Genomic DNA, 14,088 nt, shown 5'->3' with positions numbered 1-14,088 from the left:
AGTAGTAGTATCGTAGTGGTAGTAGTATCGTAGTGGTAGTAGTATCGTAGTGGTGGTAGTAGTATCGTAGTGGTAGTAGTATCATAGTGGTGGTAGTAGTATCGTAGTGGTAGTAGTATCGTAGTGGTGGTAGTATCGTAGTGGTAGTAGTATCATAGTGGTGGTAGTAGTATCGTAGTGGTGGTAGCATCGTAGTGGTGGTAGTAGTATCGTAGTGGTAGTAGTATCGTAGTGGTGGTAGTAGCATCGTAGTGGTAGTAGTATCGTAGTGGTGGTAGTAGTATCGTAGTGGTAGTAGTATCGTAGTGGTGGTAGTAGTATCGTAGTGGTAGTAGTATCGTAGTGGTGGTAGTAGTATCGTAGTGGTAGTAGTATCGTAGTGGTAGTAGTATCGTAGTGGTAGTAGTATCATAGTGGTAGTAGTATCGTAGTGGTGGTAGTAGTATCGTAGTGGTGGTAGTAGTATTGTAGTGGTAGTAGTAGTATCGTAGTGGTAGTAGTATCGTAGTGGTAGTAGTAGTATCGTAGTGGTGGTAGTAGTATCGTAGTGGTAGTAGTATTGTAGTGGTAGTAGTAGTATCGTAGTGGTAGTAGTATCGTAGTGGTAGTAGTATCGTAGTGGTAGTAGTATTGTAGTGGTAGTAGTATCGTAGTGGTAGTAGTAGTATCGTAGTGGTAGTAGTATCGTAGTGGTAGTAGTATCATAGTGGTAGTAGTATCGTAGTGGTGGTAGTAGTATCGTAGTGGTAGTAGTATCGTAGTGGTAGTAGTATCGTAGTGGTAGTAGTATCGTAGTGGTAGTAGTATCATAGTGGTAGTAGTATCATAGTGGTGGTAGTAGTATCGTAGTGGTGGTAGTAGTATCGTAGTGGTGGTAGTAGTATCGTAGTGGTGGTAGTATCGTAGTGGTAGTAGTATCGTAGTGGTGGTAGTAGTATCGTAGTGGTGGTAGTAGTATCGTAGTGGTGGTAGTATCGTAGTGGTAGTAGTATCGTAGTGGTAGTAGTATCGTAGTGGTAGTAGTATTGTAGTGGTAGTAGTAGTATCGTAGTGGTAGTAGTATCGTAGTGGTAGTAGTATCGTAGTGGTAGTAGTATCGTAGTGGTAGTAGTATCGTAGTGGTGGTAGTAGTATCATAGTGGTAGTAGTAGTATCGTAGTGGTGGTAGTAGTATCGTAGTGGTGGTAGTAGTATCGTAGTGGTGGTAGTAGTATCGTAGTGGTGGTAGTATCATAGTGGTGGTAGTAGTATCGTAGTGGTAGTAGTATCGTAGTGGTGGTAGTAGCATCGTAGTGGTGGTAGTAGTATCATAGTGGTGGTAGTATCGTAGTGGTAGTAGTATCGTAGTGGTGGTAGTAGTATCGTAGTGGTAGTAGTATCGTAGTGGTAGTAGTATCGTAGTGGTGGTAGTAGCATCGTAGTGGTGGTAGTAGTATCATAGTGGTGGTAGTATCGTAGTGGTAGTAGTATCGTAGTGGTGGTAGTAGTATCGTAGTGGTAGTAGTATCGTAGTGGTAGTAGTATCGTAGTGGTGGTAGTAGTATCGTAGTGGTGGTAGTAGTATCGTAGTGGTGGTAGTAGCATCGTAGTGGTGGTAGTAGTATCGTAGTGGTAGTAGTATCGTAGTGGTGGTAGTATCGTAGTGGTAGTAGTATCATAGTGGTGGTGGTAGTATCGTAGTGGTGGTGGTAGTATCGTAGTGGTAGTAGTATCGTAGTGGTAGTAGTATCGTAGTGGTGGTAGTAGTATCGTAGTGGTAGTAGTATCGTAGTGGTGGTGGTAGTAGCATCGTAGTTGTAGTAGTATCGTAGTGGTAGTAGTATCATAGTGGTGGTGGTAGTATCGTAGTGGTGGTGGTAGTATCGTAGTTGTAGTAGTATCGTAGTGGTAGTAGTATCATAGTGGTGGTGGTAGTATCGTAGTTGTAGTAGTATCGTAGTGGTAGTAGTATCATAGTGGTGGTGGTAGTATCGTAGTGGTGGTGGTAGTATCGTAGTCGTGGTAGTAGTATCGTAGTGGTGGTGGTAGTATCGTAGTGGTGGTGGTAGTATCGTAGTGGTGGTAGTATCGTAGTGGAGGTAGTAGAATCGTAGTGGTAGTAGTATCGTAGTGGAGGTAGTAGAATCGTAGTGGTAGTAGTATCGTAGTGGTGGTAGTAGTATCGTAGTGGTGGTAGTAGTATCGTAGTGGTGGTAGTAGTATCATAGTGGTGGTAGTAGTATCGTAGTGGTAGTAGTATCGTAGTGGTGGTAGTAGAATCGTAGTGGTGGTAGTAGTGTCGTAGTGGTGGTAGTATCCTAGTGGTAGTAATATCCTAGTGGTAGTAGTATCCTAGTGGTAGTAGTATCCTAGTGGTAGTAGTATTGTTGTGGTAGTGGTGGTAGTAGTATCCTTGTGGTAGTGGTGGTAGTAGGATCGTAGTGGTAGTTGTATCCTTGCGCTAGTAGCATCGTTGTGGTAGCAACATCGTAGTGGTAGTAGTATCCTAGTGGTAGTTGGATCGTAGTGGTAGTAGTGGTAGTAGTATCCTTGTGGTAATGGTGGTAGTAGGATCGTAGTGGTAGTTGTGGTAGTAGTATCCTTGTGGTAGTAGTGGTAATAGCATCGTAGTGGTAGTAGCATCGTAGTTGTAGTAGTATTGTTGTGGTAGTAGTGGTAGTAGCATTGTAGTGGTAGTAGTATCCTTGTGGTAGTAGTGGTAGTAGCATCGTAGTGGTGGTAGTAGTATCGTAGTGGTAGTAGCATTGTAGTGGTAGTAGCATCGTAGTAGTATTGTTGTGGTAGTAGTGGTAGTAGCATCGTAGTGGTAGTAGCATCGTAGTCGTAGTAGTATTGTTGTGGTAGTAGCATCGTAGTGGTAGTAGCATTGTAGTCGTTGTAGTATTGTTGTGGTAGTAGTGGTAGTAGCATCGTAGTGGTAGTAGTATTGTTGTGGTAGTAGCATCGTAGTGGTAGTAGCATTGTAGTCGTTGTAGTATTGTTGTGGTAGTAGTGGTAGTAGCGTCGTAGTGGTATTAGCATCGTAGTCGTAGTAGTACTGTTGTGGTCTCTCCCTGTATGTATGAGTTGTATTTGTCTCTCCAGGATCCTGACGGTCTCCCAGCAGCACCAGTTAACCCAGACCCAGCAGCAGGTCTCAGGGCTGGAGGTAGAGAGTAGGCAGCTACAGATCCAGGTCACCACTCTGCTCCAGACCAAGGATGTGATGCAGGGTGAGCAGTGACACTTGTTGCCTTAAAGATGAATACCAATTTCCATTTGGCAGGAAGACAGAAAGTCTTGAAGCCTACTTCCAGAATCTAAGCCTACTGTAGCCTACAATGAAAATATGGCAAAAGTGCCACAGATTTACCTCTCTGTGAGTTGGGTTCTCCAGACCCCATCAAATTACACAGAACAAGCCCATTTATCCACATCTTGTATGTGTTCATTTTCAACAGTTATTCAACTCATCATGGCTTTAGTGTATTGGTCCCTGATATCTCTATCTTCCAGGGGAGGTCCAGTGTCTGAGGGGAGAGATGGAGAGAGGGAGGAGCCAGACAGAGAAGGAGAAACAGGAGGAGCGAGAGGAGAGAGAGAGGAGCCAGAGAGAGATGGAGGTCTGGCAAGCTGACCTGGAAAGGCTGCAGTTACTGCTAGATCAGACAACAGAGAAAGGGACAAGACAAGAGGAGGAATGGAGAGAAGAGAGGGAAGGATGGCAGAGAGAGAGGATGGCGTTGAGCTCGGAGCTGGGGCACAGAGATGGAGAGGTGGTGGCGATGAGGAACAGGATGGAGGGATTGGAGAAGGAGAAGGAGGAGATGTCGTGTCTGTTGGAGGAGAGAGACGCAGAGCTGGAGAGACTAACCGCAGAACACAAGAGCCACCAACACAGCGAGAGAAAACTGAAGGAGGAGGGGGAGAGATGGAGAGAGAGAGCAGAGGAGGGAGAGAGATGGAGGGAGATAGCAGAGGAGAGAGCAGAGGAGGGAGGGAGATGGAGGGAGAAAGCAGAGGAGGGAGAGAGATGGAGGGAGAAAGCAGAGGAGGGAGAGAGATGGAGGGAGAAAGCAGAGGAGGGAGAGAGATGGAGGGAGAGAGCAGAGGGAGAGAGATGGAGGGAGAGAGCAGAGGAGGGAGAGAGATGGAGGGAGAGAGCAGAGGAGGGAGAGAGATGGAAGGAGAAAGCAGAGGAGGGAGAGAGATGGAAGGAGAAAGCAGAGGAGGGAGAGAGATGGAGGGAGAAAGCAGAGGAGGGAGAGAGATGGAGGGAGAGAGCAGAGGGAGAGAGATGGAGGGAGAGAGCAGAGGAGGGAGAGAGATGGAGGGAGAAAGCAGAGGGAGAGAGATGGAGGGAGAGAGCAGAGGAGGGAGAGAGATGGAGGGAGAGAGCAGAGGAAGGAGAGAGATGGAGGGAGAGAGCAGAGGAAGGAGAGAGATGGAGGGAGAAAGCAGAGGAGAGAGCAGAAGAGGTAGAGAGATGGAGGGAGAGAGCAGAGGAGAGGGAGAGAGAATATGAGAGACTGAGTCAGAGGCTCACTGAAAAAGAGAAGAATAACAGTGAACAACTAAAGGCTGTGAAAAGAGAGAGTGACAAGATAGCAGAACAACTGAAAAAGGAGGAGGTAGATGGAAGGAAGAGATTAAAGACTATAGAGGAACTGAAAACTAGAATGATCTCACTGGAGGAAGAAAGAGACAATCTGGAGGCAGAACTGAAGAAAACTGAACTATTGGAGAACAAAATGTTTGCCGTGGAGAGAGAGAACTCACAGCTCAGAGAGAGGGAGAGAGAAATATACCAGGAGGAGAGTCTGAGAAAGAGGAGGAATGAGTCAGAGGGAAGGGAGAGATTAGAGGAGATAGAGGAGCTGAAAACTAGAATAATCTCACTGGAGGAAGAAAGAGACAATCTGGAGAGGGAAATGGTGGAAATGAGTCAGAGGTTTAAAGAAACAGAGAATAAAGAGAGTGAACAACTGAAAGACAGAAGAAGAGAGATGGAGAAGGTGGCAGAAGTTCTGAGAACAAGGGAAGGAGAGATGAGAAAGAGAGAGGAGGAGATGACAGAGCTGAAAGCCATGGTCATCTCTCTGGAGGAAGAGTTGAAGGACATTGAGATATTAAAGGGGAACCTTCAGGCTTTAGAAGAGGTCAACACCAAACTCCGGGACAAGGAGATAGAGGAAGAGAGGAAGATGGAAAAGAGAGAAGCAGAAGAGAGTGAGAGGGCGGAGAGATTGAAAGAAGAGCTGGCACAGAAAGACGTGGAGGTACAGGAGGTGAAGAACAGGATGGAGGGATTGGAGAAGGAGAAGGAGGAGATGTCGTGTCTGTTGGAGGAGAGAGACGCAGAGCTGGAGAGACTAACCGCAGAACACAAGAGCCACCAACACAGAGAGAGAGAACTGAAGGAGGAGGGGGAGAGATGGAGAGAAAGAGCAGATGAGGGAGAGAGATGGAGGGAGAAAGCAGAGGAGGGAGAGAGATGGAGGGAGAAAGCAGAGGAGGGAGAGAGATGGAGGGAGAAAGCAGAGGAGAGAGCAGAGGAGGGAGGGAGATGGAGGGAGAAAGCAGAGGAGGGAGAGAGATGGAGGGAGAAAGCAGAAAAGAGAGCAGAAGAGGGGGAGAGATGGAGGGAAAAAGCAGAGGAGGGAGAGAGATGGAGGGAGAAAGCAGAGGAGGGAGAGAGATGGAGGGAGAAAGCAGAAAAGAGAGCAGAAGAAGGGGAGAGATGGAGGGAGAAAGCAGAGGAGAGAGCAGAAGAGGTAGAGAGATGGAGGGAGAAAGCAGAGGAGAGGGAGAGAGAAAATGCGAGACTGAATCAGAGGCTCACTGAAAAAGAGAAGAATAACAGTGAACAACTAAAGGCTGTGAAAAGAGAGAGTGACAAGATAGCAGAACAACTGAAAAAGGAGGAGGTAGATGGAAGGAAGAGATTAGAGAATATAGAGGAACTGAAAACTAGAATGATCTCACTGGAGGAAGAAAGAGACAATCTGGAGGCAGAACTGAAGAAAACTGAACTATTGGAGAACAAAATGTTTGCCGTGGAGAGAGAGAACTCACAGCTCAGAGAGAGGGAGAGAGAAAGATACCAAGAGAGTCTGAGAAAGAGGAGGAAGGAGTCGGAGGGAAGGGAGCGAGAGGAGAGACTGAGAGGAAAGCTGGAGCTGAGAGAAGGAGAGGTTGAGGTCTTGAGAGTGAAGTTGATTGTCTTAGAAGAAGAGAGGGATGAGGGGAAGAGAGAGCAGCAGACACTAGAGGGGAAGATGGAGAGACAGATGGCTCAGCTGAGGGAAAGAGAAGAGGAGGTAGATAAACTGAGGGAGGAGGAAGAGAAGGCCGGGGCTAGGCTACAGCAGAGAGAGGAAGAGTTGAGAAATCTGAAAGACAGAATGCACCAGTCAGAGCTCTCAGAGAAACACGTCTCAGACCTTCTGATAGAGACGGAGTCTTTACTAGAGACCGAGAGGAGTCAGAGCAGAGACAGGGATAAAGCACTACACCTGGCCAAGGAGGAGAGGGAGAGGGAGAGAGAACAGGCACAGGAAACAGAGCAGCACAACGTGAGACTGGAAGAGGAGGTGAAGAAATGGAAAGAAAGAGTGGAGGAACGGATAAAAGAAGTAGCAAGGCTCTCACAGCTCCTGAAGGAGAGAGAGGAGGAGGACTTTAGGGTGAGAGCGGTAGAGAGCGGTGGAGAAAGACAGAGACAGAAGGAGGAACTGAAAAGGAGTGAGGAGGAGAGGGAGAGACAGGAGGACGTATTGAGGAGGAACAAGGAGGAGAGGGAATGGTTGGGTGCCCAGCTGAAAGAGGAGCAGACGGAGGGAGAGAGACTGAGGTCCAGACTAGAGGAGGTGCAGAGAGGACAACGCCTCCTGCAGGAGGATAGAGGATGTCGTGTAGAGAGGCTGGGGGCTCAGGTTAAAGCCCTGGAGGAGGAGAGAGACCACCTCTTAGCTGAGATCAGGAAGAAGGAGAGAGAGGCTGGGATCCTGAAGGATGAGACTCACAGAGAGAGGAGAGAGAAGGAGAGGACTGGCTCCTCACTGAGAAGGATGGAGGAGGAGTTGAAGGAGAGCAGGGAGGCGCTGGCCCTCAGTCTGGCCACCCTGAAGGAGCAGGGAGCAGAGATGACCAGGAGCAGGGAGAGAAGCAGGAAGGAGGTGCAGGAGAAGGAGGGGGACAACCAGAAGATGAGAGAGGGGCTGAAGACAGCCATGCAGGAGATGGCTATCCTGAACCAGCTGCTGGAGGAGAGCCACAGGGAGGGGGAGAGGCTAAGGAGCCTCCTGCAGGAGAGGAAAGAGGAGATGATGAAGAGCAGGGAGGAGAGCCTGCGTGCTGCCCGGGGGGAGGTGGAGGAGCTGCGAGGGAGGACCAGGGCTGTGGAGCAAGAGAAAAGGGAGGTGGAGAGAAAGCTCAGAGACAGAGAGGAGGAGATGGAGGAGGCAGTGAGAGAGAATGACAGGAGACAGAAGGAGATGGAGGAGGTGTTGGGAGAGAAGGAGGCTGAGCTGACCACCACCAGGGCTAGACTGGATGTCCTGGAGGAACAGAGGACAGAGCTCAGATGTCTGGCTGCTGAGAAGGCAGTTACACAGCTCAGAGAGAGAATCAGAGTGGTGGAGGGAGAGATGGAGGGAGTGAGAGAAGAGAAGAAGAGCGAGATTGAGAGGCTTCAGCGGAAGATGGAGAAGTTGAGACAGGAAGAGGAGGAGAGGAGGGAGAGTCTGAAACTAAGGGAGCAGGAGAGCCTGAGGCGTGTAGAGTTAGTCACGGACATGCTGAGAGAGAGGGAGACGGAGCTGGAGAGGGTGAGAGAGAAATCTTACAGAGAGGAGAAAGATAAACTGGAGGAGAGGAAGAGAGACACAGAGGAAGTGAACCTGCAGAGTCTGGAGAAAGAAGAGACAGATGAACAGAGGAGACTGATAGAGCCTGGGGAACAAAGGGAGGCGACAGACCAGAAGAGAGGAGAAAGAAGTCGGGAGGGTCCAGGAAGAGAGGTCTGGCTTCAGGACGAGGTAGATACTCTGAGGAAGAGAGTGTCCTCCCAGCTCCTGGACACAGAGGAAAGGGAGAGACTGTTGAGACAGAGAGAAGAGGAGGGCCAGGAGAGTCTTAGACTGTTGAGACAGAGAGAGACAGAGCTTTACACCCTGAGAGAGAGGGTAGAGGAACTCGGTAAGGACAGAGACCGTGTCACAGCTGCCCTGGAGAAGACTGAGGCTACCATGATTGGCTACCGGGACAGAGCCCACCAACAGGAGCAAAGCAGAGGGGCGGGATCTGAGGTTAGTACAACTCCTCTCTATGGTTGCGCCCCAAATGACCCCTATGGACCCTGGTCACTAGTAGTGCACTATATAGGGAATAGGGTGCCATTTGGGATGCAAACCACTGTCAATATTGGTCCTTCGAGCTGGACACAGTTAGTCTGGTGTCTGTAGGTAAAGGATGTGGCCTGGTGTCTGTAGGTAAAGGATGTGGCCTGGTGTCTGTAGGTAAAGGATGTGGTCTGGTGTCTGCAGGTAAAGGATGTGGCCTGGTGTCTGTAGGTAAAGGATGTGAGCTGGTGTCTGTAGGTAAAGGATGTGGCCTGGTGTCTGTAGGTAAAGGATGTGGCCTGGTGTCTGTAGGTAAAGGATGTGGCCTGGTGTCTGCAGGTAAAGGATGTGGCCTGGTGTCTGTTGGTAAAGGATGTGGCCTGATGTCTGTTGGTAAAGGATGTGGCCTGGTGTCTGTAGGTAAAGGATGTGATCTGGTGTCTGTAGGTAAAGGATGTGGCCTGGTGTCTGTAGGTAAAGGATGTGGTCTGGTGTCTGTAGGTAAAGGATGTGATCTGGTGTCTGTAGGTAAAGGATGTGATCTGGTGTCTGCAGGTAAAGGATGTGGTCTGGTGTCTGTAGGTAAAGGATGTGGCCTGGTGTCTGTAGGTAAAGGATGTGGCCTGGTGTCTGCAGGTAAAGGATGTGGCCTGGTGTCTGTAGGTAAAGGATGTGGCCTGGTGTCTGTAGGTAAAGGATGTGGTCTGGTGTCTGTAGGTAAAGGATGTGGCCTGGTGTCTGTAGGTAAAGGATGTGAGCTGGTGTCTGTAGGTAAAGGATGTGGCCTGGTGTCTGTAGGTAAAGGATGTGAGCTGGTGTCTTTAGGTAAAGGATGTGAGCTGGTGTCTGTAGGTAAAGGATGTGGCCTGGTGTCTGTAGGTAAAGGATGTGGCCTGGTGTCTGTAGGTAAAGGATGTGAGCTGGTGTCTGTAGGTAAAGGATGTGGCCTGGTGTCTGTAGGTAAAGGATGTGGCCTGGTGTCTGTAGGTAAAGGATGTGGTCTGGTGAATGTAGGTAAAGGATGTGGCCTGGTGTCTGTAGGTAAAGGATGTGAGCTGGTGTCTGTAGGTAAAGGATGTGGCCTGGTGTCTGTAGGTAAAGGATGTGAGCTGGTGTCTTTAGGTAAAGGATGTGAGCTGGTGTCTGTAGGTAAAGGATGTGGCCTGGTGTCTGTAGGTAAAGGATGTGAGCTGATCAGGAGAAGGGATTGGACCAGACACCTCTTTACAAATATATAGTGCACTGCTTTAGACCGGGGCCCATGTGTTAACATGTTAGCTGTTATAACTCCCCTCCTCAAATGTTATAACCCCCCAATACATGTTATAACCCCCCAAGACATGTTATAACCCCCCCAGGACATGTTATAACCCCCCAAGGCATGTTATAACCCCCCAAGGCATGTTAAAACCCCCTAATGGACATTATAACCCCCAAGACATGGTATCACCCCTCAAGACATGTTATAACCCCCCAAAAAATGTAATAACCCCCAAGACATGTTATAACCCGCCAAGGCATGTTATAACCCCCCCAAGACATGTTATAACCCCCCAAGACATGTTATAACCCCCCAAGACATGTTACAACCCCCCAAGACATGTTATAACCCCCCAAGGGACATTATAACCCCCTAAGGGACAGTTTTCCAGTTGTGAGCAGCAATTCAGTGTGTCTGGTGAGTACCTGTCAGACCTGTCTGCCCATACAGGAGACAGTAGTGCTGTACAGTTCAGTACACGACCCTGATGTAAAAGACTGCCTGTCCTGCAGAGGGCCGTGGCCGAGCTAGAGATGGACCCTGTGGTCCAGGAACGTCTGTCTGTCCTGCAGAGGGACGTGGCCCAGCTAGAGATAGACCCCCTGGTCCAGGAACGTCTGTCTGTCCTGCAGAGGGCCGTGGCCCAGCTAGAGATGGACCCTGGTGTAAAAGACTGTCTGTCTATCCTGCAGAGGGCCGTGGCCCAGCTAGAGATGGACCCCCTGGTCCAGGAACGTCTGTCTGTCCTGCAGAGGGACGTGGCCCAGCTAGAGATAGACCCCCTGGTCCAGGAACGTCTGTCTGTCCTGCAGAGGGCCGTGGCCCAGCTAGAGATGGACCCTGGTGTAAAAGACTGTCTGTCTATCCTGCAGAGGGCCGTGGCCCAGCTAGAGATGGACCCCCTGGTCCAGGAACGTCTGTCTGTCCTGCAGAGGGCCGTGGCCCAGCTAGAGATAGACCATAGACGGCTACAGAGGAGGAACACACAACTGGAACAACGCACTGACAGACTGAAGACTGAGAGGAAACACCTCAGAGAGATGCTGACACAGGTACACTGATCCTCCTTGTTTTCTACCTTATTTACCTGCACAACTAAAGGTTAAGTTAATCATCCATTCACCGGATTCCGGATCCCGAATAGAAAGGAGGTGCCCTCACATTTGCCTGTTTTCTAGTCCCAGACTTGGATAATTCAGAACAGTTACCTTACTATTTCAAATGATACTTCTGATGTGGTTTGTGTTAAAGACGGAGAGAGGATCATCACGTGATGAGTTGTCCTCCAGCAGCCTCAGAGACAGAGCTCAGGTTGGTCATCAACCGTCTACTAACTACTCTGGTCATGTCACTAGCAGTTACAACTCAATGGGCTCTACTACAGTGCAGTTGGACTGCACCAAATAACTCATCTACAAATCACTTTGCATCCCAAATAACTTCAGTAATTATGTGAGTGGCAAATCTGCACAGAGGATTACTCGGGGGGGGGGGGCCCCACTGAAATGTGCTGAATTTAGACAGAGTGTTAACTCCTTTCTGTTCTGTAGGAGTCCAGGGGCTTGGTTGGTCTGGAAACAGAGGAGTTGGGACTCCTTAGGACCAAGGTGAAGGAGCTAGAGGACCAGGTAGGGCACCGTGGACACCGTGGCTGTGTCCCAATCTGTATCCAATTCCCTTAAGGGCTCATCAGAGTTCACAACAGTGTCTGCACAGCAGTGTTCTACAATATTGAACCATTGCTTTCATATTTTTTTTAATTCTCAGCGCGCCTCCCTGAAGCGATTTCTCCAACCGTTCGAAAGAAGAGAAGCCGTGTACACAGAGTGTATTTTGGGGAGGTGCACGGTCACTGGGCGGCCGGACTATTACAGTTCTGTAGCTTTGGACTCTGAATCACGCAGAGGACCATAACTATTGATCACGGTGTCTGATCGTTATAGATCATAACTATTGATTACGGTGTCTGATCGTTATAGATCATAACTATTGATTACGGTGTCTGATCGTTATAGATCATAACTATTGATCACGGTGTCTGATCATTATAGATCATAACTATTGATCACGGTGTCTGATAGTTATAGATCATAACTATTGATCACGGTGTCTGATCGTTATAGATCATAAATATTGATCACGGTGTCTGATCATTATAGATCATAACTATTGATCACGGTGTCTGATAGTTATAGATCATAACTATTGATCACGGTGTCTGATCGTTATAGATCATAAATATTGATCACGGTGTCTGATCATTATAAATCATAACTATTGATCACGGTGTCTGATCATTATAAATCATAACTATTGATCACGGTGTCTGATCATTATAAATCCTAATTATTGATCACGGTGTCTGATCATTATAGATCATAACTATTGATCACAGTGTCTGATCATTATAAATCATAACTATTGATCACGGTGTCTGATCATTATAAATCATAACTATTGATCACGGTGTCTGATCATTATAAATCCTAATTATTGATCACGGTGTCTGATCATTATAGATCATAACTATTGATCATGGTGTCTGATCATTATAAATCCTAATTATTGATCACGGTGTCTGATCATTATAGATCATAACTATTGATCACGGGCCGGTGAGGGAATACAGTGTCATTTCAGATGTATACTATGATTTGTCAAGATTATTTAATCATCATTTATCAAGGTGATTGAACGATACACCTTTATATTAATGTTGAACGTTCCCTAACCTCGCAGGTACACTACCTACAGCTGACACTCGTCCTCGACCACCGGGAGAGGGTGGAGTTTATCCAACACTCCTCCAGGAACAACCAATGGCTGGTGTCTCTTCGCCAAGACTTGACTGATTCTCTGGTGTTGGTCTCGCAGCAACCAATCCCCTCTGTGCTGGAGTCAGAGACACACCGATTGGATAGGAGTGTCAGGGAGGAGGAGATGAGATTGTCTCTCAGTCAGAGTTGAAGATGAAGCACAGAATGTTTGCCTCCGAAATGGCACCCTATTGTCTTCCAGGGCTCTGGTCAAAAGTAGTGCACTATATCTGGAATAGGGTGCCATTTGGGTCTAAAGTAGTGCACTATATCTGGAATAGGGTGCCATTTGGGTCTAAAGTAGTGCACTGTATCTGGAATAGGGTGCCATTTGGGTCTAAAGTAGTGCACTATATCTGGAATAGGGTGCCATTTGGGTCTAAAGTAGTGCACTGTATCTGGAATAGGGTGCCATTTGGGTCTAAAGTAGTGCACTATATCTGGAATAGGGTGCCATTCTAAAGTAGTGCACTATATCTGGAATAGGGTGTCATTTGGGACCCTATGTATACTGAACAAAGATATAAACACAACATGCAACAATATCAACAATTGTACTGAGTTCCACTTCATATTAACTCAATTGAAATAAATTCATTAGGCCCTAATCTATGGATTTAACATGACTGGGCAGGGGCACAGCCATGGGTGGGCCTGCGAGGGCATAGGCCCAACTAATCAGAATGAGTCTTTCCCCACAAAAGGGCTTTATTACAGACAGAAATACTCCTCCGTTTCATCAGCTGTCTGGGTGGCTGGTCTCAGGCGATTTCGCAGGTGAAGAAGCCGGATGTGGACCTCCTGGGCTGGCCTGGTTACACGTGGTCTGTGGTTGTGAGGCTGGCTGGACATATCGCCATATTCTCTAAAATGACATTGGAGGTGGCTTATGGTAGAGAAATTAACATTCAATTATCTGGCAACAGCTCTGGTGGACATTCCTGCTGTCAGCATTCCAATTGCACCCTCCTTCAAAACTTGAGACATCTGTGGCATTGTGTTGTGTGACAAAACTGCACATTTTAGAGTGGCCTTTTATTGTTCCTAGCACAAGGTGCACCTGTGTAATGCTCATGCTGTTAAATCATCTTCTTGATATGCCACACATGTCAGGCGGATGGATTATCTTGGCAAGGAAGAAATGCTCACTAACAGAGATGTAAATTAATTTGTGCACAACTTTAAATGTTGTGTTTATATTTTTGTTCAGTGTAGTTATCATATACCTTTTATGCGTTTGAATCCGAGTTGGGGTCAATTCACTTTTCAATGTAGTCAATTCAGGAAGTGAATATTTCCAATTCATGAGGATTTTTCCAATTCATGAAAGCCCGAATTCCGACTTAGGACGCCTTTCATACCCACTTCAGTAGTTGGTATTCAGACTTAATTTATGAAGGTATGTAACGTGCTTTTCTTTTGAGCTCGCTGAATACATTTAATTAAACCGCTGAAAACCCTCCCACTTGCTGGGCGACAGATTTTCTTGTGGAGTTTTCATACAGTAGGGTTTTCAGTACATGTGTCTTCAGCCATCCCTTTAAATACCTTCTAGAGAACAGGTTCAGAATATAGAATCCATCTAGAGAACAGGTTCAGAATATAGAATCCATCTAGAGAACAGGTTCAGAATATAGAATCCATCTAGAGAACAGGTTCAGAATATAGAATCCATCTAGAGAACAGGTTC

General features: G+C 47.4%; 1 protein-coding gene across 2 annotated transcripts in view; it reads left to right on the top strand.

Annotated features, from left to right (window-relative positions):
• The window catches only part of si:dkey-230p4.1 (uncharacterized), a 55,775-nt gene extending 41,900 nt beyond the window's left edge, over window positions 1–13,875 (top strand). Inside the window, exons 18-23 of one of the 2 annotated variants that reach the window (XM_090230754.1) lie at window positions 3,085–3,212; window positions 3,496–8,288; window positions 10,275–10,634; window positions 10,834–10,893; window positions 11,133–11,210; window positions 12,322–13,875. In XM_090230754.1, coding sequence (XP_090086880.1) covers window positions 3,085–3,212; window positions 3,496–8,288; window positions 10,275–10,634; window positions 10,834–10,893; window positions 11,133–11,210; window positions 12,322–12,549 — 5,647 coding nt within the window. In that variant the 3' untranslated portion in view covers window positions 12,550–13,875. Of the gene's footprint in view, window positions 1–3,084; window positions 3,213–3,495; window positions 8,289–10,274; window positions 10,635–10,833; window positions 10,894–11,132; window positions 11,211–11,349 lie in introns of both variants that reach the window. The other variant, XM_090230755.1, reaches the window with a different exon arrangement.
• The last annotated feature ends 213 nt before the right edge of the window (window positions 13,876–14,088 follow it).

The sequence above is a fragment of the Oncorhynchus mykiss genome, chromosome 3 (genome assembly GCF_057628025.1).
Source record: "Oncorhynchus mykiss isolate SJ-2025 chromosome 3, ASM5762802v1, whole genome shotgun sequence".
NCBI lineage: Eukaryota > Metazoa > Chordata > Actinopteri > Salmoniformes > Salmonidae > Oncorhynchus > Oncorhynchus mykiss.
Note: the sequence above shows the minus strand (reverse complement) of the source record. Positions and strands in the feature narration are given on the sequence as shown.